Here is a 26,547-nt window from a genome sequence, read left to right on the forward strand (position 1 = left end):
CATGGATCTTGTGTGACTATAGATATAATTCCCTCAGGCTTACATGTCTGTACCACACCAAAAGCATAAGCATCAGTAACTCCTGATGAGAGAATGGCAAATGTAATACAATATAAAGATTCTGGTAAGTTTCTTATGTAACAAGGCAATAAAAAAAGACATTTGGCTAACAGCAACAGTGGAAGCACATCAGAGAAAATGTTACTTTCCAAAATAGGATAACTTTATATTATACAATTGAAGATAAAATAAGAAGAGTCTTACTCAGGCAAGATGGGAAGAAATTGAAGTTAATTATAGACAGTGAGAATTCACTATAAAGAACTGAGCTAAATAAACAAGATTGGATTTCATAATACTTGAAAATTACTTACCACAGTGCCTAACATATAACACAAAAAAACATATTCCTTATGTTCTTAGGGAAAAGAAATCCTAAAGTCTGACATTTCCTATGTGGTAGTTTTGAAACACGATTATAAGTAACAATACTCTTGTGAAGTCCAAAATATACAAATGAAAAATAGATACCTTATACCCACCCCACACCTACTGAAGCACAATTTGCAAGTAAACATAAAGGCATTTCATCTGTGTATCTTCAACTAAAATCAGAAATGTCGAGCTAACTATGAGAACATCAGACAAGGTCCAGGTGAGGGATACTCTACAAAATACCTTATGTTTTAAAAACGTGGTGGTCTTTACAAACAAGGAAAGAAAAGAATCACTATCAAAGCCAGAGCAAAATAAGGGACATAAGGATTAAATGCAGTGTGGGATTCTAGATTAGATTCTGGAAGAAAAAGGGCATGAAGAAAAAACTTTTGAAGTCTGAATAAAATTTGTAAAGTATAATGTGACATACACAACATCTGAGTGTCTATATACTGCATATGTAAAATACTAATGTTATGAATAAATGTGCCAGGCTGACATTATAGTTTTTATAAGATGAGGTATCAGTATGTTACCTAGGCTGGCCTTCAACTTAAGGGATCAAGTGATACTCCCACCTCAGCCTCCAAGTAGCTAGAATTAGTTTCTAAATATTGACAAATGTTTCATCACACTATAAGATTTCACTGTAGGGAAATAAAGGCCATACGGGAACTCATATTATTATTCAGAACCTGTAATTCTAAAACTCAACTCTAATTCTAAAATCATTCTCAAATAAAAAACGTTATTTAAGAAATCTTTAATATTCCCTAGAGATTCTTTAATGTTCTCTGAGTGATTTGATGCATACCGTCTTACTCCAGAGTGGCCAATTACTGGTGTGAAGAAACTACAAAATTTCTGAGAAATAGGAGTCTCTGTATAGGTACATGAAAGGCCTCTGTCTCTGTCTCTTTTTTTTTTTTTGGGGGGGGGGCAGTCCTGGGGCTTGAACTGAGGGCCTGGATGCTATACTTGAGCTATTTTGCTCAAAGCTAGCACTCTACCACTTTGAGCCACAGATCCACTTCAGTTTTTTGGTGGTCAATTAGAGATATGGGTCTCATGGACTTTCCTGCTTAGGCTGGCTTTGAATCCTCCACCTTAGATCTCACTCTGCCTCCTGAGTAGCTAAGATTACAGGTGTGAACCACCAGCATGCAACTTATGTATCTCTTACATTATATCAAATTAAACCTGAAACCATAATGGAGATGATGTCATAGCTATGCTCCTTAGCTTCTATAAAAGATGCTGACACTTAAAAGCAAAGGGACAAGATTGGGCACGATCAGACTTGGTATAGGGTTAAGAACACAGACTTGAAGTCAAAGAGCTGAGTTCAAATTTTGGTTTTGCTGATTTCAATTGACACAGTAAGCAAATCATTCAATAACTGGAAAATTATTGCATATCTATTATATGCTATGCATTTTATGTTACTAAGCCTCCATTTCTTTATTTTGAAACTGGGAATCTATAAGAAAAATATGAAATCCTAAATAAAACTATGGAATAAGTCATTCATTTAATATTAGCTGCTACTACATTATCATTTTTAATGTCTTATTGGCCAATCAGTGGTCATCAATACATACTACATAAAACAGCTTCCACTAAATGATGGGTTAAACTCTACAAAAGCTTTTTAAAGTCTCATGTTCCTGCTGGGCACCTGTAATCCTGATTACTCAGGGGGCTGAGAGCTGAGGATCACAGCTTGAAGCCAGCTCCAGCAGGAAAGCCCATGAGACTCTGATCCTCAACTACCAAAAAGCTTGAAGTGGAGCTGTGGCTTAAGTGGTAGAGAGCTAGTCTTGAGCACAAAAGCTCAGGGACAGCACCCAGACCCTTAGTTCAAGTGCAAGGACCAGCAAACAGAGTGAAAGGGGCAGGGGGAGGAAAGGAAGGAAAGGAGAAAGGAAGGAGGGAGGGAAGTCCATGAGACTCTGGTCTCCAATTACCTACCAAAAAGCTGGAAGTGGAGTTATGGCTTGAGTGGTAGAGAGCTAGTTTTGAGAACAAAAGCTAAAGGACAGTATGCAGGCCTTGAGTTAAGTGCCAGGGCCAATAAAGAGAAAGGGGGAGATGGGAGGGGGGAAAGAAGGAAAGAAAGGAGGGAGGGAAGGAAAAGAGAAAGGAAGGAAGGGAAAGAAAGAAGTCTCATTAATAGTGATAAATAATATGACTCTAAGGGTAATGTGGACATTATGAATCATGAGACATTTCACAATTTATATTTTATAAAGTCATTGCTACCACTAAGCTGGTTTTAAGGCTAGAAGTGGGTGGGGGTGGCTTACACAGCTCTATTATATTTTCAGTTGTATATCCTTGTGTCTACTTCATCACTAATGTGCAATTAGATGGTAATAAACAATCATTTTCTGTTTGTTCACCCAGAAATGTTTGGATTTGTAAAACAGCTTTTGGTTCATTTCCAGGATGAGAAGCAGCACATCCATCCAGGCTTGGGTTTGTGTTCAGACTCCATTGAGCATTAGTGTGAATTTAGCCAAGAACTTGAACAGATCTAGTCTTTAGTAACTTCATCTTAAACTGGGAATAATGGTATCACTAAAGCAGCAAATTATTTTAAAAAAAAAATCAAATGATCTAACAAATATGAAGTTACATAACAAACTAACAAAGGCAAGTAAATACTTACTAAAACACAGTAACCACCTGAAAAAAATCTGATGGTAGTAAAACCATCTGAATCTTACTCAACATTACAAATGGAACATTTATTATCATTGTTATTATTATATATATATATATATACCTATATATAATTATTAAAATTATTATTTAGGGATTGACATTCTGAAGTGGAAAGCAGTAATTTTAATATGTACTAAATCACCTCTGGACAGACATAAAAGAATATAGTTTAAAACAGAACATAAAATGCTGCAGTAGTGATAGCATTTGTAATCGCAGCTCTCAGGAGGTAGACACAAGGACCAAGCATTAAAGAGGGCAGCCTGGACACATTTCAAGACTATGTCTCAAAAAGTTTATAAAGATTGACATAGAAAAAGGAAAACAAAGTGCTTACAAAACTTTCTCTTGCTGTTCAAGCAAAAGTAGGTCAAACCACAAATAAATGACAAAATATGTTAGAAATTTTTCAAAAATTCTTAAATTTCAAATAATTTACTGAGGTTGCAATGTCACTGAATATTTTACTCTCATAAATACTTACTTGTAAAAATAAGTAACTAGGCAGTACATTGTCAAATGAAGGGCTGAGATATATGGGTTCTGTCATTCTTATACCTATACCCCTGAAAAATGAGAAGTCCATTATTAATTTGTATAAATCACAAAGTATACATTTTTAGGAATATACTACTGTGAGGTATTTTTCAATTTTTACCTGAAGATAGAGTACAAGTGGCCCTTTCAGTGTTAAAAAGGGTAAAGCTAATAACTTTTTCATTTATGTAAAAGAGATCTTTAGAGATCTGAATAAATTAAAAAGCAAACCACACCTGGTTTTTGAATGAGTTATTTTTATCTTTCTGCAACTGAATTATGGTTATAGTTATTAGCTTTTCCAATCAAGAACCATTTAGTGAAGCACACATACACACACACACACACACACACAAAAAAGCACGCACACTCTCACGTTCACTTTCCTGTTGTTTCCACAGTAAGAGGCATGGACTGCTACAATCCCAAGATGACCTGGTCTCACCTGATGAGTGGTAGTACAGCTGGTGAGTACAGAGGGGACAAGGACACAAAATAGAACAATGGCTAGTGACTCAAAAGACAAATACACATATATCTCAGAGAGATAGGCAGCATCCATTGAAGAGCAGAGAGCACAAAAACACAGAGAACACCAACACTAGAAAAATACTGCCGCTTTCTACTCCCACATTCAGAAGTGCTCAGAAAACGTTATTCAGCACACACTGAAGGAAGAGCATACCTTGATCATCCATTAACCAAGGCCATCAAAATAATTCCCTACTACAAAATGAAAATAAAGACAGCAGGTAATACATAATCTTCATACTCGTAAAGCATTCCAAAGAAAACAAAACAGCACTTGGCATTTGGAAAGTACTGCTTTCTAGATCTAGGGAATGCCAACAATCTGCTTCTTCATAAGAATGTTGCACTTACACAGAGAATTGCAACAACATGAAAAACTGTCCCAGGAATCAAGGCTATAGTCCAGTTTTGAATGAATGGCTTCAAATTCTTGCTTATCTATTCCAGCTGTCAACTTTGGAGTAATAGAGTTCTCTATAGCATTCCTGAAATAGGCTAACAAAAACTGAGCCTAATTCATCGAATGATTTAATTTACCCAGAAGGACTAACAATTATAGTTTTGCCCATAAACATCCATGAATGCTAGCTCTCTTGGAAAACTTACTTGTATTTAAATTAGGGAAAAAATTTAGTGATAGCATAGTTAGAACTCATGGCCTTGCATATGCTAAATAAATATAGCACCACTAAAGCTACACTGACAGTTCTTTTTGGTTTTGTTTTTTTTTTTTTTCCCGGTCATGGGGCCTGAACTCGGGGCCTGGATGCTGTCCCTCAGCTCTTCAGCTGTTGACTAGCACTCTACCAGTCTACTAGCCTCAGTCCCACTTCCGGATTTTTCCGCTGATGTGGTGCTGAAGAATCGAACCCAGGGCCTCATGCAGGCAAGGCAAGCACTCTACCACTGAGCCACCTTCCCACCTGGTTTATTTTTTCATATACTATCTCACATAATCATCCTCTAATCTATGCTTCTTGCATAACTGGGATCACAGATTGATCCACTTGCTTAGCTTGTTTGTTATGAGGTTTCACCAACTCTTTATCCTACACTGCTTAGCCTTGAACCACAAGCCTCAAAACTTTGTCTCCCAAGTAGGTGGGTTTATAAGAGTAAGCAACTATGCCTGGCCCTTTATTTTCAAATTCCAATTTTCATTTTTTTTTTGTAAACAAATTCAGAGTGTTAAAAGATCTATAAAAAGCTGGGTACCAGGTGCCAGTAGCTCATACCTATAATCCTAGCTACTTAGGAAGCTGAGATCTGAGGATGGCAGTTCAAAACCAGGTAGGGCAGTAAAGTCCATGACTTTAAAACCAGATGGCTGTGTACTCAAAGTGGTAGAGCACTAGAGTGCAAAAATTCAGGGAGAGTATCCAGGCCCCAAATTCAAACCCCACAACAACAACAACAACAAAAGCTGATTCTTTACCAAGGTAAATATCGTTCTTCATCCATACAAAAAGTTATCAATAATTAAAATTCAAAAGGCCAAATAAAATTATTTGGTAAATACAGCACGACTGGTTGCTTAATTTGACATTTTGGGGTCTTTTTGGCAATACTGGGGATCAAACACAGGTCTTCATTTATGACAGACAAATTCTAAAGCCACTGACCTATATTCCCAGGTCATTACTTAGGGTTTTTAATCTAACCATTTTGATCTAAAGGACTTTTCTGAAAATGATAGAAATGAGTCAAATAATTTTTTCCAGCTGATTTTATACCAATATTAGTATGCACATAACACAATGTAAGGTTTTTTTTATATTGCTTTTAATTTTCTGTAACCACAAAAAGGATACTTATTTCTCATAGCACTTGGTAACATACTTCAGTTCAGGTAGCCCATTAAAGATTTCTTTGCGGCTTAGTTCTGAAATCCCATTTCCAAGAAATACTTTTTCTCCATCAAATTCTTTGGCTCCTTTCTTACATTTCCCTTTAATATCAGAGTATACAGAAACAATATCGCCAACTTTCATAACTAGAGAAAGAAAAGAATCAGATTACACTAATCTATGCTTTTGCAGAATAGAGAAAGTCCTCAAAACTACAATGGCCATCTCTAAGTATATCAATGGTGGATAGGAGCAGTTTAAAACTGTTCATTATCTCAATATGATCATTGATAGAACTCTCAGCTCTCAAATATTTTGTAACATCCATTGGGAGAATTTTCTTTCTTTTTTTGGTGAAAACAAAGCAATAGATTAATTTGAAATCTCCAGCTGAACAGAGAAGAATAATTATTTCTTCCAAATCTAACATTCATATAAGCCTTCATATCTTGGCTCAATACTCAAAAAGCTAAAAGTTGCCTTCAAATGAATTACTCAAAAAGTGTACACCTAAAAAAAAATGTACACCTACATGATTCAAAAAGTTAAAAAAAAAACCCAACAAACAAAAACAAAAGTTTTTAGGTTATAGGCCAGACAAAAACAAACAAGGATCAGACCAAGCCTGTCACTTTGCCTATTCTTATGTGAGTCAAGGTATTTACCTCACACACACGCTGAGGCCAAAATAGTGAACAAACTTCTACCAGATCAAAATCAGTGTTTCCTTATTACACATTGAATGACTTAGCCACATCCAGACAGTGACTAACTTACTAAGCATGTGTAATATGTCATCAACAAGATAAATAAGTATCAAGCTTCATCTTAATGTGGCTTTTGGATGTAACCCTAACAGCTGACAGGACAATAGTCTAAGGTTTTAAGGTAGCAGAGTCAGGAATTCAGAATGGAGGGCTGGGAATGTGGCTCAGTGGTAGAAGTGCTTGCCTCGCATACATCAGTCCCTGGGTTCGATTCCTCAGCCAAGATGACAAGATGACTTGTTAGTCATTATCTGGTATTTTGGCTACACTAAGTACAAAGCATGGGATAAATACATTTTAGTGAAAAGGTAACACTTTCACACATGACTTTTAGAGCACCCCAATAAGCCTTATACTTACATTTTGAAGCTGACACGATTCCTGGAACATAGATATGGGCTCCCCTTAACACTGCATTGCCACACTGGGCTCCCACAATAGCTTCACACTGTTGTTTTTTTATATCCTTTCTAGAAATGTAAAAGGGAAAAAGAAATTTAACAGAGTAATCACTTTTCCAATACATATAAACATTTCAAACTTTCAATATACAATTGATTTTTCTGAATAAAAAAGAGGAAGCTGAAAAGAGGGATACATATATAACAATACTTTTAAAAAAGGAAGAAAGGCACAGAGAAAAATTGAAATTGAAAGAGGTCCATCTGGTGGAAGGCAAGAGAGTGGCATAGAAACTGCTTAATCACTTAAAAAGTATTACTATTTCCCTAACGGCACCAAGGGAAAATCAGATTTTTACTCTTCAATGACTAACACAAAAAAATACACAAAGAATCATAAATGTTGTAAATTAAGATTTCTTTTTTCTTTTTTTTTTTTTTTTTTTTGGTGCTAGTCCTGGGGTTGAACTCAGGGCCTGGGTCCTGTCCTTGAGCTTTTTTGCTTAAGGCCAAAGCTCTAACACTTGAGCTATGGCTCCACTTTTAGGTTCTTGGCGGTTATTTGGAGAGAAGAGTCTCATGGACTTCCTGCCTGGGAACGCTTTGAACCACAATCCTTAGGTCTCAGCCTCCTGATTAGCTAGAATTACAGGAGTCACAGGCACCCAGAAGGAATTTTATTTTAGTGCTGATCCTGGGCACTATCCCTGAGCTTTTATGCTCAAGGCTGGTGCTCTATCTAAGCCACAGTTCCACTTCTGGCTTTTTGCTATTTAATTGGAGTTGAGAGACTCACAGAAGCCACAGGCTGGCTGTGATCCACAGTCTCCTGAATAGCCAGAATTACAGCCATGAGCCACCAGCGTACAGATAAATTAATGTAAGTCTCCTCTCCTCTCCATCCTTGGCTGCTCAACCTTTGAGTTCTTGTCCATGGTCTTGTATTTTATTCATTCAGTGCTCTATTAAAATCTAGATGTCATTTTAACACTCAGAAGAGTAAAGAGGCCAATGTGACCAGTCCTGAAAAACATCCTAAGCACAGTATCTAATGCCCTCCTATTAGCATCAGGTGTGTTGTTCCCCAAATTCATGGCTTAACTGATTATGTCTCATGTTCCACCCATAATGTCCAATTATCAGATTTTGCTCAACATCTCAGTTTCACTTTAGATCTTCCTGGTCTCACACATTTGTGTTACTCATACTTAGCCACTTTTTTGTTTATTTTTATTTTTTTGGTACTAGGCTTTTAACTCAGGCTAGCCTGCCCTGCTCTTCCACTTAAGCCATACCTCCATTTCACCTTTTACTGCTTGAGATGGAATCTCTTTTTTTTTTTTTTTCCAGAAGTTGATTTCAATCCTCAGATCTTAGCCCTCTCAGCAGCTAGGATTTTAGTTTTTTGTTTCTGCAATACTGTGCACTATTTCTTGAGCTACACCTCCAGCCCCAAATCAATTTTTAATTAAAAATTATGATATGATTTATAGAACAGAAATATTATAAGAAAAAAAACTCCTTTTACTATTCTCTTTCCCCAACCCAATATTCTCAGTAAGCCATTGTTAATACTTGCCTATGTTATAGCTGCCACTTTATATGTAGATGCACAAAAATACATTAAAATTTTTATTACTAAGGTTCTGTAATTATTCTAAGTGTAGAAATTTATCTTAGCTACTTAACAAATCATGAACACCTTAATAGTACACTTAACTTCCCATCCTGAATGCCACATAATACTCTGTAGGCTGGAGAAACCACTACTCCGTTGCTATCAATTTGATTTCTTTAAGCTTTAGCAATGTGAATATTTTTATATTAAAATGTCCTCTGTAATAGAACATCTCAATACAAAAATCTATTTCTGATTTTCAAAGAATGTGTCTTAAGATATGAGTAGGATAATGCACGGTATAACTGAACATGACTGTTAAATTATGAACAAAACTTTACAAAGCAGCTCAGCTATAAAAATATGAATTATTGTCAAGGTAAATGGATACATATCTAGTCCTCTTTTGTAACATATCCCACACCAGAATATGCAATCTGTGAACAATGGACAAACTTAAGTGTCTTAAACAGTTACAATTGATCCTGTGACAAATATCTGCTTAGAAGACAAAAAATATAGCTTGATAATAAAATAGTTACAGAAAAGCCATTGATTTTTTTTTTTATTTTTGGTCGGTCGTGGGGCTTGAACTCTGGTGTCTGGGCACCGTCCATGCTCTCTTCAGCTCAAGACAAGTGCTCTACTGCTGATGTCGGTATAATTTGTGGAGGAGATGGGGAAAAACAAGTCGTTTAAGGATACAGGTTGACCCATTGCAACAATGAGAAGTACAAGTTGTCATGTCAAAAATGAACTTTACAACTTTGGTGCTGGGGGGGGGGGGGATTGGGTAGGGGGGCGGGGGAGGCTGGGAAGGGATGTGAAGGGTAAACAAAGGAGGAGACTGCAATGCTTGATAAGAAATGTACTCATTATCTTGCCCATGTAATTGTAACCCCTCTGTACAGTATGTTCACAAAAAATAAAAATTAAAAAAATAATAAAATAGTTACAAACCTAGGTCCAATCACAGGAATAAGTAGGATGTCCGGGAGGTCTGGATGTTCAACAACAGGAATATTCGGTTCACTGAACTGCTGTTAAAAAGAAACACAGATTTAAAAAGCAATCAACATAGTGGAGTTGTCTTTCTTTTGTATCACTATACATGAGAGGAAGTTTGGTTTGTAACAATTTTTATCCCATGAATACTAGAAAAAAAAAGATCAGGATGTTTTCTAATTCTGGGTATCTTGAGTTCTATATAAGATTCAATTTTGCTGTCATGCTTTATCAACACAAACTATGCTTACTTCAAGGGACTTACTCTGAAAACATGTTTCCAATATAGAATTATGTGCAGACATCATTTTTAAGCCTCTAAATAAGAAATAAAAAAAACCTTTTCTATTGTGGGCATACTGACATATAGAAACCTAACTTTCACAAAACCGTATACTTTTGTAACAATACAAATTAACACCATTATCACGTGCCTTGTTAATCCATGTTAACATTTCCAGCAACTATTAATTTTTTTCTATATATTTGCTTTTCATCAACATTACAAATGGAATAATACAACATATTGTTTTGTGTCTCACTTCTTTCCCTTTGTTTTTTTCCATGCTATAGCATTTATTAATAATTATTTGCATTGATGGGCATTGCCCCACTATAGGACTATTCTAGATTTGTCACTAATTGATGGGTTATTTGGAACATATTTCTTTTTGACTATTTTAAAATAATTCTATGATCATTTATGTTCAAGAACCTGTGCACACATTTTTGGCTGGATTGGAATTGCTGGACTGTGTTTAAGTTTTTAAAAGATTGATCAACTGGGACTGGGAAGGTGGCTCAGTGGTAGAGGGCTTGCCTTGCATGCATGAGGCCCTGGGTTCAATTCCTCAGCATCACATAAGCAGAAAAAGCCGGAAGTGGTGCTATGGCTCAAGTGGTAGAGTGCTACCCTTGAGCTGAAGAGCTGAGGGACAGTGCCCAGGCCCAGAGTTCAGGCCCCACAACTGGCAAAAGGAAAAAAAAAGATTGATCAACTGTTCTACAAACAGATCAAGCTATCTTACATTACCATTGCAAAAAACGAAGCCTTGAGTTTCCTTCTTATACTCATCAGCATGAGAAATTTAAAAATATTTAATTCTAATATGTGATCTAGAGAAATCTGAGGCAAACAACCTATTTATACCAATAGGGAAATCTCTTTAGAATATACATGAAGTGTGGAATATGGAAGAGAAAATTTTCAGTATACAGCATTTACTAAGTGTCCTTTCCTGCTAAAGTTAGATACTGCTCTACCAGTTTCCTATCCAATGCCAATGACCCTAAATTTTGTGACCAATCTGTTACATTACAAAAGTGACTACCTGCTCTGTCCTACATCTTTAGTTTTTATTTCTATCAGACTGAGACTCCAGAAGACCCAAATTTAGAAATAATCTCCTAGAAATGAAAACAATTTAAGTTTCTCCCAATTCTGACTGTAGTCAAAACTTTTTCTGTCAAAAACAAAGTAAAATACATCTTCTGAGGCCCATGTATAAAGACAGTGTAAGGACACTTACTGAAACCTGTTGAGCAATCAACAGGTTTCAATAACAAAATTACGTAACATGCACATAAGAGTTACAATGACGAAACCCATTTGTATAAATTATCCTAAAAATAACTAAAAATGAATCATAGAAAAGTAACCCAAGGCAAGTATCAGAGGGAGGGCAGAGGGTCAATGAAGAGAGTGAATGAGGATCAAAGTAATTTGCATATACAAAACAGGTCAATGAAAGTTGTTGAAGGGGAAAGAAAAAATGAAGAATACAGATGGAAGGGGTGAGTATAATTTGAGTATACTTTTTGTATAGAAATGTCATGATGAGCCGGGCGCTGGTGGCTCGCGCCTGTAATCCTAGCTACTCAGGAGGCTGAGATCTGAGGATTGCGGTTCAAAGCCAGCCCGGGCAGGAGAGACCGTGAGACTCCTATCTCCAATAAACCACCAGAAAACCGGAAGTGGCACTGTAGCTCAAGTGGTAGAGCACTCGCCTTGAGCTGAAGAGCTGAGGGACAGCGCCCAGGCCCAGAGTTCAAGCCCCACAACCGACAAAAAAAAAAAAAAATGTCATTATGAAGCTGGGCACTGGTGGGTAGCTCATACCTGTAATCCTAGCCATTTAAGAGACTGAATTCTGAAGATAATGGTTTCAAGCCAGCCCAGGCAGGAATGCCCAAAAACTCTTATCTTCAATTACCTACCAAAAAAGCTGGAAATAGAGCTGTGGCTCAAGAGGTAGAGCACTAACCTTGCGCACAAAAGCTCAGAGACAACACCCAGGCCTAGAGTTCAAGCCCCATCATAACCAGCCAAAACAAAAAACTGTTGTAAAACATATATGCAAATAAAGGAAAAAATACATGTAAATTGCCATTCAAAAAGTAATCAGCTGGGCACTGGTGGCTAACCCCTCTAATCTCAGATCTCACTATAGTGAGATCTAAGCATGCCAGTCCAAAGCCAGCCAAGGACAAGAAAGTCTGTGAGACCCTTAACTCCAATTAATTATCAGAAAACCAGAAGTGGCACTGTGACTCAAAGTGGTAGAGCACTAGCCTTGAGCAAAAGAACTTGGGGATAGTATACAGGCCTGGAGCTTAAGTCCCAGGACCAACCAAAAAAATACTGAAAGTAATTATTTTAGTTGCTTGTATTATATGTCTGACATTACTCTTAAAAAGATTAATATCGCCCGGCACTGGTGGCTCATGCCTGTAATCCTAGCTACTCAGGAGGCTGAGATCTGAGGATCATGGTTCAAATCCAGCCCGGGCAGGAAAATCCATGAAACTTATCTCCAATAAACCACTAGAAAACCAGAAGTGGCACTGTGGCTCAAGTGGTAGAGTGCTCACCTTGAGCTGCAGAGCGCCAGGGACAGGGTCCAAGCCCAGAGTTCAAGCCCCACAACTGACCCAAAAAAAAAAAAAAGATTAATATTAAATAAGCCAAAATCTTCAAGTCTTTATTATTGTAATAAATTCTGGTTTCTACACTCATAGTATAGCTATTTTTGTTTTTGTTTTTGTTTTCAGTATAAGGGATCAAGCCTAGGTCCTCACACATACTAGGCAAATGCTCCACCAATGAGCTAAATTCCCACATTAGTTTGTTGTTCTAACTGCATCATCTATTTGAAACTTGAAATTTATAGAACCATTCTTAAAGCCTCTTGGTTTTAGTTTGGTTACATATGAGGTAGAAATAAGTCTGTGGATTCCCATTAGTTGTTAAGCAAGCTTTAATAACTACACTATTTTGCTTACACAGTACCACTTGGGTGGACGCCCACCTTGCTTTGCCCATCTTACAATACTTTATAGGAAAACTTCATACAAAATACAAAGTTGTAGAAAGCAAAGAAATTATCTAAACAACTCAAGTAATTTTTGCAGTTTTAATGGAAATAATAAAATATCATTTTAAAAGTTTTCTCTTACAGATGAGTGTAATTTTACAATATTTTCTTAAAACAAAAAAACCCTACATTCCTTAAATTGTTCTCATTTCCTTATTTTATTACTGATACTTTCCTGTGTGTTATTCCATTAAGTTCCATTAAAAATAGAAGCCTACCGATATTTGGTTGGCAACTGTCTGGGCTTATTCCAACTATACAATCAACTCCCTTCATCATTACAAGCTAATTGTGAAATGGTAGACAGAATAAACATCCATATTTTAATGACAAAGCAAACAGGCTTGGAAACTCATCCTAAATCAGAATTATAAGTTCAAGTTCTAACATTATTATGTAACCTAGCACAATTTACATTCTGTTTCCAAACTATATAAAGTCAGATTATTGTAGCTTTCATAGGATTTTAGTAGGAAGCAATGACAAACTGTAGAAATACAATTGTATAAACATTTGTGCAAACCTTCTGAAGTTCATCAAGCAACAGCTTTTTCACATGCTGAACTGCAGCTAAATGTGTATTTACTCTGACAGTTGTGAATGATGGAGGGTGAGCTAAGTGATTTAACAGAGCTTCAAACTTCTCTTCTGCTTCTTGTTTGCTTAAAGATACAATCTGAAAAAGAACACTATTTCAATCTTACATACTCAGCAGAATGTACATATACATTTTTTCCATTTAATGAAAAAACATCTTTTTGTAACAGTTCCATTTCATTTCAGTGTTTTGTTTAGTAATGATATACTTCACAGGGTTCAAGTTTAATGTAGTAATAAGCAACTAAATGCTTGATATCAATCAAGAGCCTTGAAAAATAGTCAACTTCAAGCATAACATGATGAAAACATCTAATGCAATTAGCTAGGTAAATTCAGGATTTTACTCTACATATTTAAAACACACCAACTTTTTTAGCACTTAAACTTCTAACATCATCTTTAGGGTATCACATTTTCCTAATCTTTAAGATTACCAATATTTGAAGAATACACTGATATACTCACAGTCACCCAAAGAGGATATCAATTTTATATTATTAAATGTAACAGATATCTTCAAAAAAGATGAATAACAAACATACCTATCAGAAATGAAGACTTAACCATGAAGTCTTCCAAAGCTTTGACTATACAAGGCCTTGATCTTCAAAAACCAATTGTCCACCTACTAATCAACAATGCTAACGTTTACTCTTTCTCAAGTTTTGTCAATGCTAAATATTCCTTTCTCAATTTTCAAAGGGGGAAATCAAAGTTAAGTGACAGTAGTTTTCGCTAAAAATAAACCCAAATCCTGTGTTTGAGATTCTAACCCTCAGGTGTGTGTTTGCAACAGTCCTGAGGCTTGAATTCAGGGCCTGGGCATTGTTCCGGAGCTTTTTGGCGCAAGGCTAGTACTCTACTAAGCCACAGCTTTCTTGGTACTTAACTGGAGATAAGAATCTCAAGGACTTTCCTGCCTGGGCTGGCTTTGAACCTTGATCCTCAGATTTCAGCCTACTACGTAGCTAGGATTACAGGTGTGAGCCACCAGCAGCTAGCTCTAACCCTAAATATGTTTTTTTTAATTGTACATGGTCTGTCTTCAGATTACAGTAGTTTTATAGCTATGTGAAATTAGGTTAATAACTTGCTTCCTTGTGCTTTGAGTTTTCTCATCTGTTAAAATGAGAGCAGCATAAAATTCAATACAAAACACACAGAATTAGGAAAACTGTGGGAAGTTGTGGGGCTGGGAGGCATGGAGGAGAATGGTGACACTGATCAAGATGCATGCTATTCATAAACTGCTTTAAATGCCAATTCCTTTGTACGAATGTTTTTTTTTTCCAAAATGAGAACAGCCCGCTATCACAAACGACTGAAAGTTAAAAGGTTTCCCAAGCATCTACCACAACTGAAACCATTTACAGAGGCACTCAAATTACAATATCCTGTTCACCTGCGTTCCTGAATGTGGGTTCGAACAGGTGTGTGTGTGTGTCCGTGTCTTGTGGACTTAGCCATCATCCCTCTGTGCCATCCATAAGACGACACATTTTTTCCCCACAGCTAAGTGGGGAAAAAACGATCATCTTATTCACGCTCTTGTTCTCAGAATGAACACTATTTAAAACTATGCAAAAAATGTCATCAAATACGATTATCTGACCCACCTCTTGATTCGTAAAGATTTCTTTAAGGTAGTTTTCAACTTCAGGTCTCAAAGACACCTTAGGAAACACAGACATGTTTTGTTTTCTTTTGTTTTCCTGTTGAGGTTCTCTTTCGGAGAAAATTGTTGGGAGACAGTGGTTATCCTTTGCGAGTTGACAGCCGTCTTGACAACTAATAGGCCGGCGGCCCGGGTCCCTGGAAACGGCGCCGCGTCCGGCCAGGTCCCGGTTTCGGTGTAGCGCCTTCTCGCTTCCACCACCCACTTCTGTCCACCGTAGTGGCGCAGGCAGTTCCTTGTCAGGTAAAGCCAGTCACGCTGCGGAGGGAACCAAGGAAGAAGCCTTGGTGACTGGGTTGTTAAGAACTCCACGAGCCAAATGAAGAAATGAGACGAGCGCGGCCGCCGGGCTTAAGTCCTCATTTCCAAATACGCGCCGACAACGCCTCCTCCGCGGACAGACGCTTCCTGCTTGCGTCACTTCCGGAAGAGTTCTGCCCACCCCTTCCTCCTTGGGACGTCCAATCCTCGGCCGCAAGTCGCTGCCCGTCAGGAAGCTGAGTCCTTTCTGCAGCGCTTTCACCTGCGGCGGGTCTAGCGGGGCTGCTGGCCGAGCCACACCGGAGGGCAGAGCTTGACTGAGTGTAGGTGCTAGGGTGCGAATTCTGGTTCTTGTCATCTCATTTTCTTCATCTAACAAAGAGAGGTACTAGTAAGTTCTCCCTCGTACCAGTTCTAAAATCATAAATGAATTAGGTGCCATGCTTAAGAGTGCTGGTGAAAGTGTCAGCTCTCGGTAAGTGTTAGACCTTGCTATTCCCCACGTGTCGGAGGCCTGGCTGGGCCGAGGACAATGCGAGTATACCGTGGGGGAACCGAAATGGCCCCAATTCTGTGGTCAGGACCGTAAGTGCAGATTTCCGGAGGGTTTAATGAGGGTTTGTGGGAAGGGGTGTGTGAGGTGTCACCTTCAAGAACGGGGTGGTAACAAAGGGCAGGGAAGTAAAGTTTCTGGAGAGGAGAGGTCCTGAAAATTTTAAGAAACTGGATCAGCTTCAAAACTTCAGAGCTGCCGGGCGCTGGTGGCTCACGCCTGTAATCCTAGCTACTCAGGAGGCTGAGATCTGAGGATCGTGGTTCAAAGCCAGCCCGGGCAGGAAAGACCATGAGACTCCTATCTCCAATAAACCACCAGAAAACCGGAAGTGGCGCTGTAGCTCAAGTGGTAGAGCGCTCGCCTTGAGCTGAAGAGCTGAGGGACAGCGCCCAGGCCCAGAGTTCAAGCCCCACGACCGACAAAAAAAAAAAACAAAACTTCAGAGCTCACACCGGTCATTTATACCGGTCATTTATAAGCCACCATCACTGCCACCGAGCAAGAAAGAATCAGAGGCCTCTAACGCACGGCCTGTGTTTACAATGAATGCCTTGAGGCACCTGTTGCAAGGTGAATTTACCTAACTTAAGAAGACTGCTCTTAATGAGCCCTAAAGTAAAGCCATATCCTCATCGATTAAGTTATGATCCAAGTCATATAATTTAAGGACAATTTGACTAGGTAAATGCTTTGACCTTCAGGATCTTTTGAACCTTCTTTTTGAATATCAACAACTTGGTCAAAAAAAAATTTTTTTTTGGTTCTTTGTGACAGCACTAGGGTTTGAAACCATCCACTTATGTCATAACTCTGGAGTTACTTTTTCTGGTTATTTTTGAGATAAAGTCTAGCTAACATTTCTGCTTGCCTGGGCTGGCCTCAACTGTTGTCCTCCAGATCTCTTTCTCCTGAGTAGGATTACAGACCTGAGCCACCAGTGCCAGAGAACTTTGAATTTTACCAATATTGTTCTCACTAAAAGAAACGATATACTGAATTTTGTATTCCCTACAGCATCCAGAAAGCCTTTGTTTCTCAAATATATTTACTGAATAAAACCATATTGATACCTTACACCATATGGCAGATTATTTCCTGATGGGAAATCTACCAACACCAGCCCATTTGGAAAATGATCAACTAGACTAAAATCACAGTGGACATTACCTTAAAGGTTGAAAAGCTTTTTAAAGAGTAATATTCATGCTTTCTGGCAGAACACACTGTTACTTGAACTTCAAACTATGCGCAAACTGATCTTGTTAACTGAATAATAAATTGAATTCAGTTGCAGCCCCAGCAAGTTCTTCCAAGTATTATTTGTAGTTAGTTTATAACAGCTGTAAGAAATATTAAAAGTAGTTTTACTTTAAGCTTTTTTTTTTGCATTTTGTGAAACCACGGATTTTATGAGAATTCCATCTTAATGAAAAACGTTATTCGCAAATAATACTTTATAAACAAGTTGTAACTCTAGTGATAATATCAGGTCTTTTCTTTTATAATGACATGTTTCCTCATTTCATGAATTTAGCATGTAATTTATTTCCAAATAGTATTCTTCCTGAGATTTAGATCACAGGCTACCCTGAAAATTGTTTTTAACTTTTTTCAACGGATATGTTAGTCACACACACACAAAATCAGATAATTAGAATTTTTAACTCTTCCATTTAAAAGCGTATTTTCAGAAGTCTCTAGTTTGATTAAATTATTGACAATACTCTCAAAATTTAATTGAATATATTATGGGTTCAACATGATCTGAGGAATTTTTCCCCAACAGAGCAATAAGTACATTAATAGGATTTTAAAGTAATACTGAATTATATTCTGCTAATCAGCAATTTTATTGCTTTTTCTTTAAAAATTTTAGCTTTAAATTTTTTAATTATTATTTTAAAATTGTATTAATTTCAAGGTGGACTCACCAGCCATTCATCGTATGGCTGGTCTCCCAAACAATTCCTTCCAGAGTAAGAATCATGGCAGAAACCCAAGAGGTCAAATAAGAAAAACATCTTCAGTGAAACAAGAGATCAGCAAATAGCAGCTGCAGCACCAGAAGTTGTGATCTCTTCCCGTTTAGAAGCCAGGGAAGGAAACAGTTCTGATACTGTCCTGCAAACGTTTATTACTACTTTTTGGTGCCAGTCCTGGGGCTTGAACTCAAGGGTCTGGGCGCTGTCCCAGCTTGGCCCTCTACCACTAGAACCACAGCTCCAGTTTTTCAGCCGTCTGTATCGTATTTTATGAATTCACTATGTAGGAGTTTTAATACAGTTAAAAATTCCAAGATACATAGTTCAAACTGTCACCTGTTCATGGTAGCACTTGTGGTTTGGTGGGTAATTGGAGTGAAGTCTCAGGAACTTTCCTGCCCTGGCTGGGTTTACACCCTGATCCTCAGCTCTCAGCCTCCGGAGTAAGCTTAGGATTTACAGGCGTGCGCCCCCGACGCCCAGGTGAAAGGTAATGGGAGATGGTGAGAAGGGGACCCGCCCCGGACGCCTGACTCACCGGAAGTGCGGCGGGAGGGAACGCCACGTCGAAGGCGTGGGCTGACGTCAGCGCGCCGACGTCACGCGGCGTCCTTCCGGCGATGGGCGGTGCTGGGATCCGGAGAGGAGGCGGAACGGAGGCGGGGCCCGGGGCTGGTGGAGGCTCTGATGGGTAGGTGGGTTCAGATCGTGGGGACTACGGGTCGGCGTTGGGCTCAGCGGGCTCGGAACAAAGGACCATCCGGTAGGCGCTCGGCGCGGCGCCTTCCTTCCCAGCGGTAGCTGAGCCGGGCGGAGCGGCCGGCCGCGGCTCCTCGGCCGTCCGAGCGTCCCCGCGTGGCGGTCCCCGGCGGCCTCTCCTCGGCGTGCCCGCCGGCCGGTGCCGCGGTGGGGGACCCGGCGCCGCGGCACCTGCTGCGGAGGGACCCCCGCGGCCTGCCCCGGCGCTCAGGATGGGGCTCCTCCTCGCCAAACTGTGGAGCCTCTTCTGTAACCAAGGTGAGGAGGCGGCGGGGGGCGGGGGACGAGGCCGCGGCCCGGGCACCGCGGGGGTCCGCGCGGCTCCGCGCGCCGGCTGGACTCGAACCACCGGCCGGCGCCTCCCGACCCCGCGGAGCGTGTCAGACCTGGGGGGAGCGGATGGCAGAGAACCCGAAGTTCGGGGAGAAGGGCTAGGAACCCAGAAGAAGGCGCTCGGGGTCTGGGAACCCGAACTGTATTCTTGGAGTTGGGGGACGAAGGAGAGTGGGAAACGTCCTGGGCAACCGGGCGGGAGCTGCGGGAGGACCGCTTCCCTCTCGGCTCGAGCTCCTACCCTTGTGTTCAGCCCCAGAAGAGTTTCTGCCCGAAAATCTAAAACTTTCATCCGCCCCCCCCCCCTTTTTTCCCCTCTCTTTTCCCTCCCTCGTCTCTTCCTGATTTCTTGGCCTTGTCTTTAAGCGTGCGCTGCCCGGGGGACTCGGAGACGAGTTTTCTGGTTTTCTGGAGCTCTTCATTCTCACTCCACACCCCCTTTTTTTTTTCTTTCTCAGGCTCAAAAAAAAAAAAAACCTTGGACGCCGTGTAAGGTGTTACGTGTCCACAGATAGTCCAGACACAGGTTGGGTGGCGTGTGGAAGCTGCCAGTCCAAAGGGCTTGTGAAACCTGTTCCGAGTTAGAACCGGTGATGTTTTTGATGTGTTTGCGGGAAATCAAGCCGGGAAGAGTTGAGGGCTTCTCTGGACGGAATGGTTTTCTAGTAATCGCCACCAGTTTTTTTCAGTCCAGGCTACTTTATCTTTTGCCCGGCATAATTGGCAAGCTACTGTGCTTCTCCCGATGGTGTCAGTTTACTACCACTGATGTTCACATCTTTTACTTAAAACGTGAAGAAACTGTAAGTGGCTTTAGTTCTCTTGTTCTGTAGATTGACAAGAGAATGAAAGCAACCTTTTTTCAGACTTACAAGTGTAGATCCAGACGTACTTGCACACCCAGCGACGAGTGTGTATGTATCCGCAGTTCTCACAGACAAATGTCACTTCAGTGATTTCGGAGTAAGCGTTGAAGTCTCTTGGATCTTCACTGTAAATTTACGACCTTTACTTTTTTCCACAGTTTGTATTTTCAGATCCTTGTTGTATGAATTTACTATGTTGGAGTTTTAATACAGAGTTAAAAATTCAAAGAGACATAGTTCATAGTATCACTTGTTTATAATATCACTTGTGTTTAAGGAAAAAATTATCAAAGTGAGCCGGGCGCCGTTGGCTCACGCCTGTAACCCTTTATTGTTAGTTGAAAGCACGTTTTATTTCAGGCAAGGGGGAATACACATAATTTGATTATATAAGAATAGAAAATGGGGGCTGGGAATGTGGCATACTGGTAGAGTGCTCGCCTAGCATGCATGAAGCCCTGGGTTCGATTCCTCAGTACCACATTCACAGAAAAAGCCAGAAGTGGCACTTTTGGCTCAAGTGGTAGAGTGCTAGCCTTGAGCAAAAGAAGCTCAGGGGCAGTGCCCAGGCCTTGAGTTGAAGCGCAGGATTGGCAAAAAAAGAAGAATAGAAAATGAAGCTGGATGCCAGTGGCTCATGCCTGTAATCATAGCTACTCGGGAGGCTGAGATCTGAGGATCATGGTTCAAAGCCAGCCCGGGTAGAAAAATCCATGAGACTCTTATCTCCAATAAACCACTAGAAAACCAGAAGTGGCGCTGTGGCTCAAGCGGTAGAGTACTTGCCTTGAACTGAAGAGCGAGCTGAGGGACAGCACCCAAGCCCAGAGTTCAAGCCCCATGACCAACCAAAAAAAAAAATTATCAAAACATTTGGTTTTCCCTTTATACTTCACCAGGTTCCTCGCTCTCCCTCTCCCTTTTTTATTTTTTTAATTAATGTTTGTCTTTCTCATTTGAGGCTTCCATAATCAGTCCGGAAGGCAGTAAAAGATTTAAAGGGTGATAGAGAGCTGATGTAAGACATTCACTGGCAGCTTTCTGTAATCACAAAAATTGTTCTGATTTCTGAGATTTCCATTTTTACTTAGAATTGCTCTTTAAGTTTCCTGTGAAATTTCAATTAGTGCTTATTCTGTTGTTTTATTCTCACTCTTGCAGAGGTTATGCATAGTCCATAAGCCAGTGTTTTGAATTAAGCAGAAGATATATAAAGATTCGTAACAGATAAATAATAACCTAATTGCTCTCAAAGCTGGCAAAGAGTTGGTAGACTAGACAGACATAGAAAAATGCAGTGTGGTGAGCTGTTTAGCAGATTTTTGTCAAAATGAAGGAATTGGTTAATCTTTCTCAAGTGGATCCTGGAAAGAGTTGGTATACTGAGACATTCCGGAGACATGCTAGCTGGGCCATGTGATTCCAAGCAGAAGGACTAGTGTGCTTAGAGGAATGAAATCGTTTGGCACATTTCAGGACGCTGAAAATAGTTTCATTTGGCAGTCCAATATATTTGTTGCAAAGTTAAATGAAGTAAGTTTGGAGAGGTATATAGGAAACCAAACCACTGAGGGCCTGTTTAAAAAAAAAAAAACAAGCAATAAAAGCCATTGAAGAATTTGGTCATTGGATGGATTTTAAAAGTGGAACAATAATGAGATCAGATTCATATCTTAGTCTGTATTGTTTTCTGTTAACCAAGCTAATTCCTAGTCTCAGCATTTCCTGATTGCATAACTACAATATACACATTGAGTTGGAAGAGCTGGTTTTTATTGTGTGTTGGAATCAATGCCCAAGTCCTCACTTCAGACCTGTTAGATCAGAATGGAGTAGGTGGCCTGGCCATCAGTGAAAAGATGATTCTGATGTGCAGCTGGTGTTAAAGAACAACTAACCTTATTTCCTTTCAAAATTTGTATTTTGTGTATGCATGCTCATGTGTGTGCATGTTGGGTAGCATTTTAGAGAGCCCCAAACATCTTCTCACACTTTTCTGGGATAAGTATATTAAAACACATACTGTGTAAGTAAAGCAATTTTAACATAACATTGTTAGTCCTTGCAGTTTTGTATAATTTTAAGCCAGAAGACTGCTTACTTTGACACAATTATAAGAAATAATTCACAATCTGAGTTCCTTTGCAAATGTCATTTTATGTATTTGTAGTTCTGTATGTGTGTTTTTATAAAATATATACTTGTATATGTGTGTGTGATGTCTTTTGATTCTAAGGTTTGACATTCCTTTGGGGAGGGCAGCTTAATTTGTAGGAGAAAGTCTGGCTAAATGGAGATGGTAGAGAAATATTTTTGCTTACCATGCAGGAAATGGGAGTTAGACTTTTTTTTTTTTTTTTTTTTTTTGCCAGTTCTGGGCTTAAGCTCTGGGCCTGAACTTCTTTTGCTCAAGTCTAGCACTCTACCACCTGAGCTGCAGCACCACTTCCGGCTTTTTCTTTTTGTTTGTTTATTTATTTATTTATTTATTTTGGTCGTGGGGCTTGAACTCTGGGCTTGGGCATTGCCCCTCAGCTCTTCAGCTCAAGGCAAGCGCTCTACCACTTGAGCCACAGCGCAACTTCTGCTTTTCTAGTGGTTTTTTATTGGAGAAAAGAGTCTCACGGACTTTCCTACCCAGGCTGGCTTTGAACCATGATCCTCAGATCTCGGCCTCCTGAGTAGCTAGGATTACAGGCTGGCTTTTTCTGTTTATGTGGTTCTGAGGAATCGAACCCAGGGCTTCATGCATGCTAGGCAAGCACTGTACCACTAAGCCACATTCTTAGCCTCATTCTTTTTTATTTTTTTAATTACTTTTTAAACTTTCGTAAGTTTCATCTTTCTATGTTCTGACACTAGTCTTCAAATTTATCTTGCGCTATTCAGGAGGACAAATGAAATGAGCATTGTTTATAGTTCGCTTTTATAACTATATAACAATAACATTGAAATTTTATGGTTTTCTTTTTGTCAGTGATTTTCCTATCTTGACCACTTAATATTCTTCTTTTAAATACCATCCAGCTTATTTTATATTTATAAATGATATTCAGCTTATTTTCATTTCTAACTGCTCAGATATCTTGTCTTTTAATATTTTCCTTTTAACTAATTCTCTTATTTATGGACTTTGGCTCTGTTGCACACAAACTTGACACTATCTTTCTGTTCATCTTCTAGAACATTCTTTATACTTTTGTAAAGTGCACTCTGTTAATTCATTCAGGTGTTTTTATTGGCTTATTCCTCAGAGAAGCCTTCCTTGACTACTTTAGAAAAGTACTTTTCTTCCCTCCCTACCCCTTATTCTCTAGCATTGCTGATTTTCTGGGTAATTTTATCATTAACTTGTAATTGTATTATACATTTATTTTCTTATTATCTTTTTCTTTCAATAGACATAACTTGTTGAGGCATGAACTTTGTCTTAATCACTATTATATTACAGTACCTGGACATGTGCTTATTTTGAATGCTAACTCTTAGCAGTATTTTTTTGTTCATTTGTTTTATATAAGATTTTATATAAAACTAACCCATGTATACTGTTTCTTTTCTTTCCTCTTCCTCCTCTTCCTACTCCTGCTCCTCTTGTTTTTTTGTTGTGGTTGCTGTTTGTTTTTGGCTTGAATACAGGGCCTGAGTGCTGTCCCTGAGCTTTTCTGCTGGAGGGTAGCACTCTCACTTGAACCACAACTCTACTTCCACTCTGGCTTTTGGAAAGTTCATTGAATATCAATTAGAGTCTCAAGGACTTTTCCTACCTGGCTTCCAGTCACCATCCTAAGTTCTCAGCCTCTTGAGTAGTTAGGATTAGTTATGAGCCACATGGGCTCAATTACCAGTGTTTCTCAAATAAAAACTGAAATACTTATACTCAGTTACTAAAGTGTTTTGTGAAATGTTCCTGAGTCGTGATGTCAGATAGTTGGGGCACAAGTGGCTCATACCAGTAATTCTAGTTATTCAAGAGGTTTTGATATTAGGATTGATGTTCAGAGCTAGCTAAGCAAGTAAGTTCATGAGACTCTCATGTTCAATTAGCTATTAAAATATCCAGAAGTTGGAGCTGTGGCTCAAGTTAAACTCTTATAATCCTTTTTGTTTTGTGAGTTGGGGTAGTACATCCTTGTTATCTCTAAAGGGCTTCTCTGCATCTTGACCCTGTGATCTTAAAGTATGTTGCTGAAGTTGGCCTTCTCACACTCTTTGATCTTCCTGTTTTACCTGTATTTAGTCCTTCTGTTTACCAGAGGGGTTTTTCTATCTTATACAACACTCAGACCCAGAATGTGTTACATAAGTGGGGTAGCATCACTCTGGGTGACCATACTAGTCAAATGCAGAAAAAAAGTTATTAATAAAGCCTATTTTCTTATGTTTAGTACTAAATTGAGGGAAAGTTAAAATATAAAATCTTTCTTTCAATTGATAGGCTCTAAACTTGCTAACAATTTTAAATATCAGTAAAGACTGTATTCACACATTTTAGAAATTTAAAATAATATATTTGAGGAATTAAAAGGCAAAATCTCTTTAAACATTGTACTTTTATCTAGTTTGCTAATATATAGTGTTCAGGATGATTGAAAAGGCAATCATTACCTTTATAGTTTAGCAGCCCATCTCTGGAATCAAGTGCCTGGTGAAGATTCTCCTTTCCATTTAGCAATATGATGTTGGTTATTATTTAATCTAAGACTCAGGTTTCTCCATCAGTAAAATGAAGAAGAAAACCTGTTTCTCATAAAGTATTATGAAGATGAACATATGTATATATATATATGTATCCATACATATGGTATATATAAAATAGAATGACCCTGTAGAATATCTGACATTTTCTTTCCTTATCTGAGTTGGATTCTAGATCATGCTTATCCTTAAGTCTACTACTATGTGTACCTAAATATTAAACATTTTATACTAATGATGTTCTTTTGTATGTACTTGTTTACATATCCTACTTTAATATTCTTGAGGGTAAAGTCCTTTCCATATTTAATCTTAGTCACAAATATCTCTGACTCAGGTAGTTAATGGACTCAATAAATGTTGAATTGCTGAGTCACCAGACTAACATTGCTGCTAGGAAAAGATTTAGAGGTTTAGAAGTTGGTTCCTGCCTGGGGAGAGGTTGAAGAACTAAGGAGAGAAGTTTGGACAGTACAGCAGAAAGAACAGGGAAATAAATTCTAGCTTCCTTTTTGTCATTATCCACATGGAACCTCTTAGGAACTCACTTTTTTTGGATAAGACAAGCCAAGGCAGCCAGTGGCCTAGGTCAGTAGTTTTGTTCTTTTTTGGAGTTCTCCAATTGGAGATGAAGGTGCGATCTCAAGTTCTTAAGTTTTCCAGACATTCCTAATTGTAACAATTTGTAATTCTGTGTTTAGTATAATTTGGTGTAGGGTTAGGTTTAGGGACTTTTTTTTGTTTTAGGAGCCAGAGTTGTATGGTCATCCTTGCTTTCCAAGCCTTTAGATCTTACATTTGACATCATATCTGCGGACATTTTACTGCCTAAACCTTTTAATCCAGACTTACAACACTGTCATTATGTAATATTTTTCTAATGCTTCTTTCCCCCTTGGTATTGATCTGTTGTTGAATTTGGTGTTCTATATTAAAACTGAATATTCTTTTGTTCAGTTTAGTAAAAATGAAAACAAATGTGGTAGGTGGTATCACTTTTATTTTTTTCCCTATTTTTTTTGGGGGGGGGGATGTTCATGGTCATGTTTTTCATGTTAGCCACCCATTTATTTTTAAATTATAGAAATGAGTTCCTGGTATCCAGCAATAAAATCTCTTGGTGGCACAGGGCTTAGAACTCAGGATCTTGAGCTTGCTAGGAGGGAGTACACCTTGGAAACTATACTGCCAGCCCCTTTGTTAGTCATTATTTTACAGCAAGGACTCTTGCTAAATTGTTTTGAATGTTAATCTTGGATATTCTCTGTCTTCATGTAGTACTTGCAAAGAAAAGTGAACAGTTATTTAAAGAAATCAAAATCTCCCCCCCCAAACAAAATGAAACAACCACCATAGCCAATACTATGGAGAAACTTCTTGATCAAAATAAAATAAAAACTCAGATTGATCCTTTTCTTCATTTCTTATAATTGTAAGCATACATTGATTGAGCTTTGGAGGTATATAGATTAGTAACACAGAAGGGTTCTCTCTTAGCCTTGGTGTCCAGGAAGATATTTCTAGGAGAAAGTGATGGATGTCCTGGATAATGGATTCATTTTTTAAAATTCT

At 38.7% G+C, this 26,547-nt stretch overlaps 2 protein-coding genes across 8 annotated transcripts in view; one reads left to right on the plus strand and one right to left on the minus strand.

Annotated features, from left to right (window-relative positions):
- The window catches only part of Nsun6 (NOP2/Sun RNA methyltransferase 6), a 50,253-nt gene extending 34,211 nt beyond the window's left edge, over positions 1–16,042 (minus strand). Inside the window, exons 1-6 of one of the 3 annotated variants that reach the window (XR_011365599.1) lie at positions 15,462–16,042; positions 13,769–13,921; positions 9,827–9,903; positions 7,208–7,317; positions 6,073–6,226; positions 3,650–3,731 (exon numbers count right to left, since the gene is read on the minus strand). Coding sequence is in view for 1 of the 3 variants with exons in the window: in XM_069990468.1 (XP_069846569.1) it covers positions 3,650–3,731; positions 6,073–6,226; positions 7,208–7,317; positions 9,827–9,906; positions 13,769–13,921; positions 15,462–15,536 (654 nt within the window). In the remaining 2 variants the exon portion in view is untranslated. Of the gene's footprint in view, positions 1–3,649; positions 3,732–6,072; positions 6,227–7,207; positions 7,318–9,826; positions 9,907–13,768; positions 13,922–15,461 lie in introns of all 3 variants that reach the window. The other 2 variants (XM_069990468.1, XR_011365600.1) reach the window with 2 other exon arrangements.
- Positions 16,043–16,045: 3 nt separating this feature from the next.
- Positions 16,046–26,547, plus strand: part of Arl5b (ARF like GTPase 5B) — a 31,397-nt gene continuing 20,895 nt past the window's right edge. For 2 of the 5 annotated variants that reach the window (XM_069990470.1, XM_069990471.1), the window contains exon 1: positions 19,106–19,336. In XM_069990470.1, coding sequence (XP_069846571.1) covers positions 19,291–19,336 — 46 coding nt within the window. In that variant the 5' untranslated portion in view covers positions 19,106–19,290. The other 3 variants (XM_069990474.1, XM_069990472.1, XM_069990473.1) reach the window with 3 other exon arrangements.

This window comes from Dipodomys merriami, unplaced genomic scaffold, assembly GCF_024711535.1.
Source record: "Dipodomys merriami isolate MVZ:Mamm:240054 unplaced genomic scaffold, mDipMer1.0.p SCAF_4, whole genome shotgun sequence".
Taxonomy (NCBI): Eukaryota; Metazoa; Chordata; class Mammalia; order Rodentia; family Heteromyidae; genus Dipodomys; species Dipodomys merriami.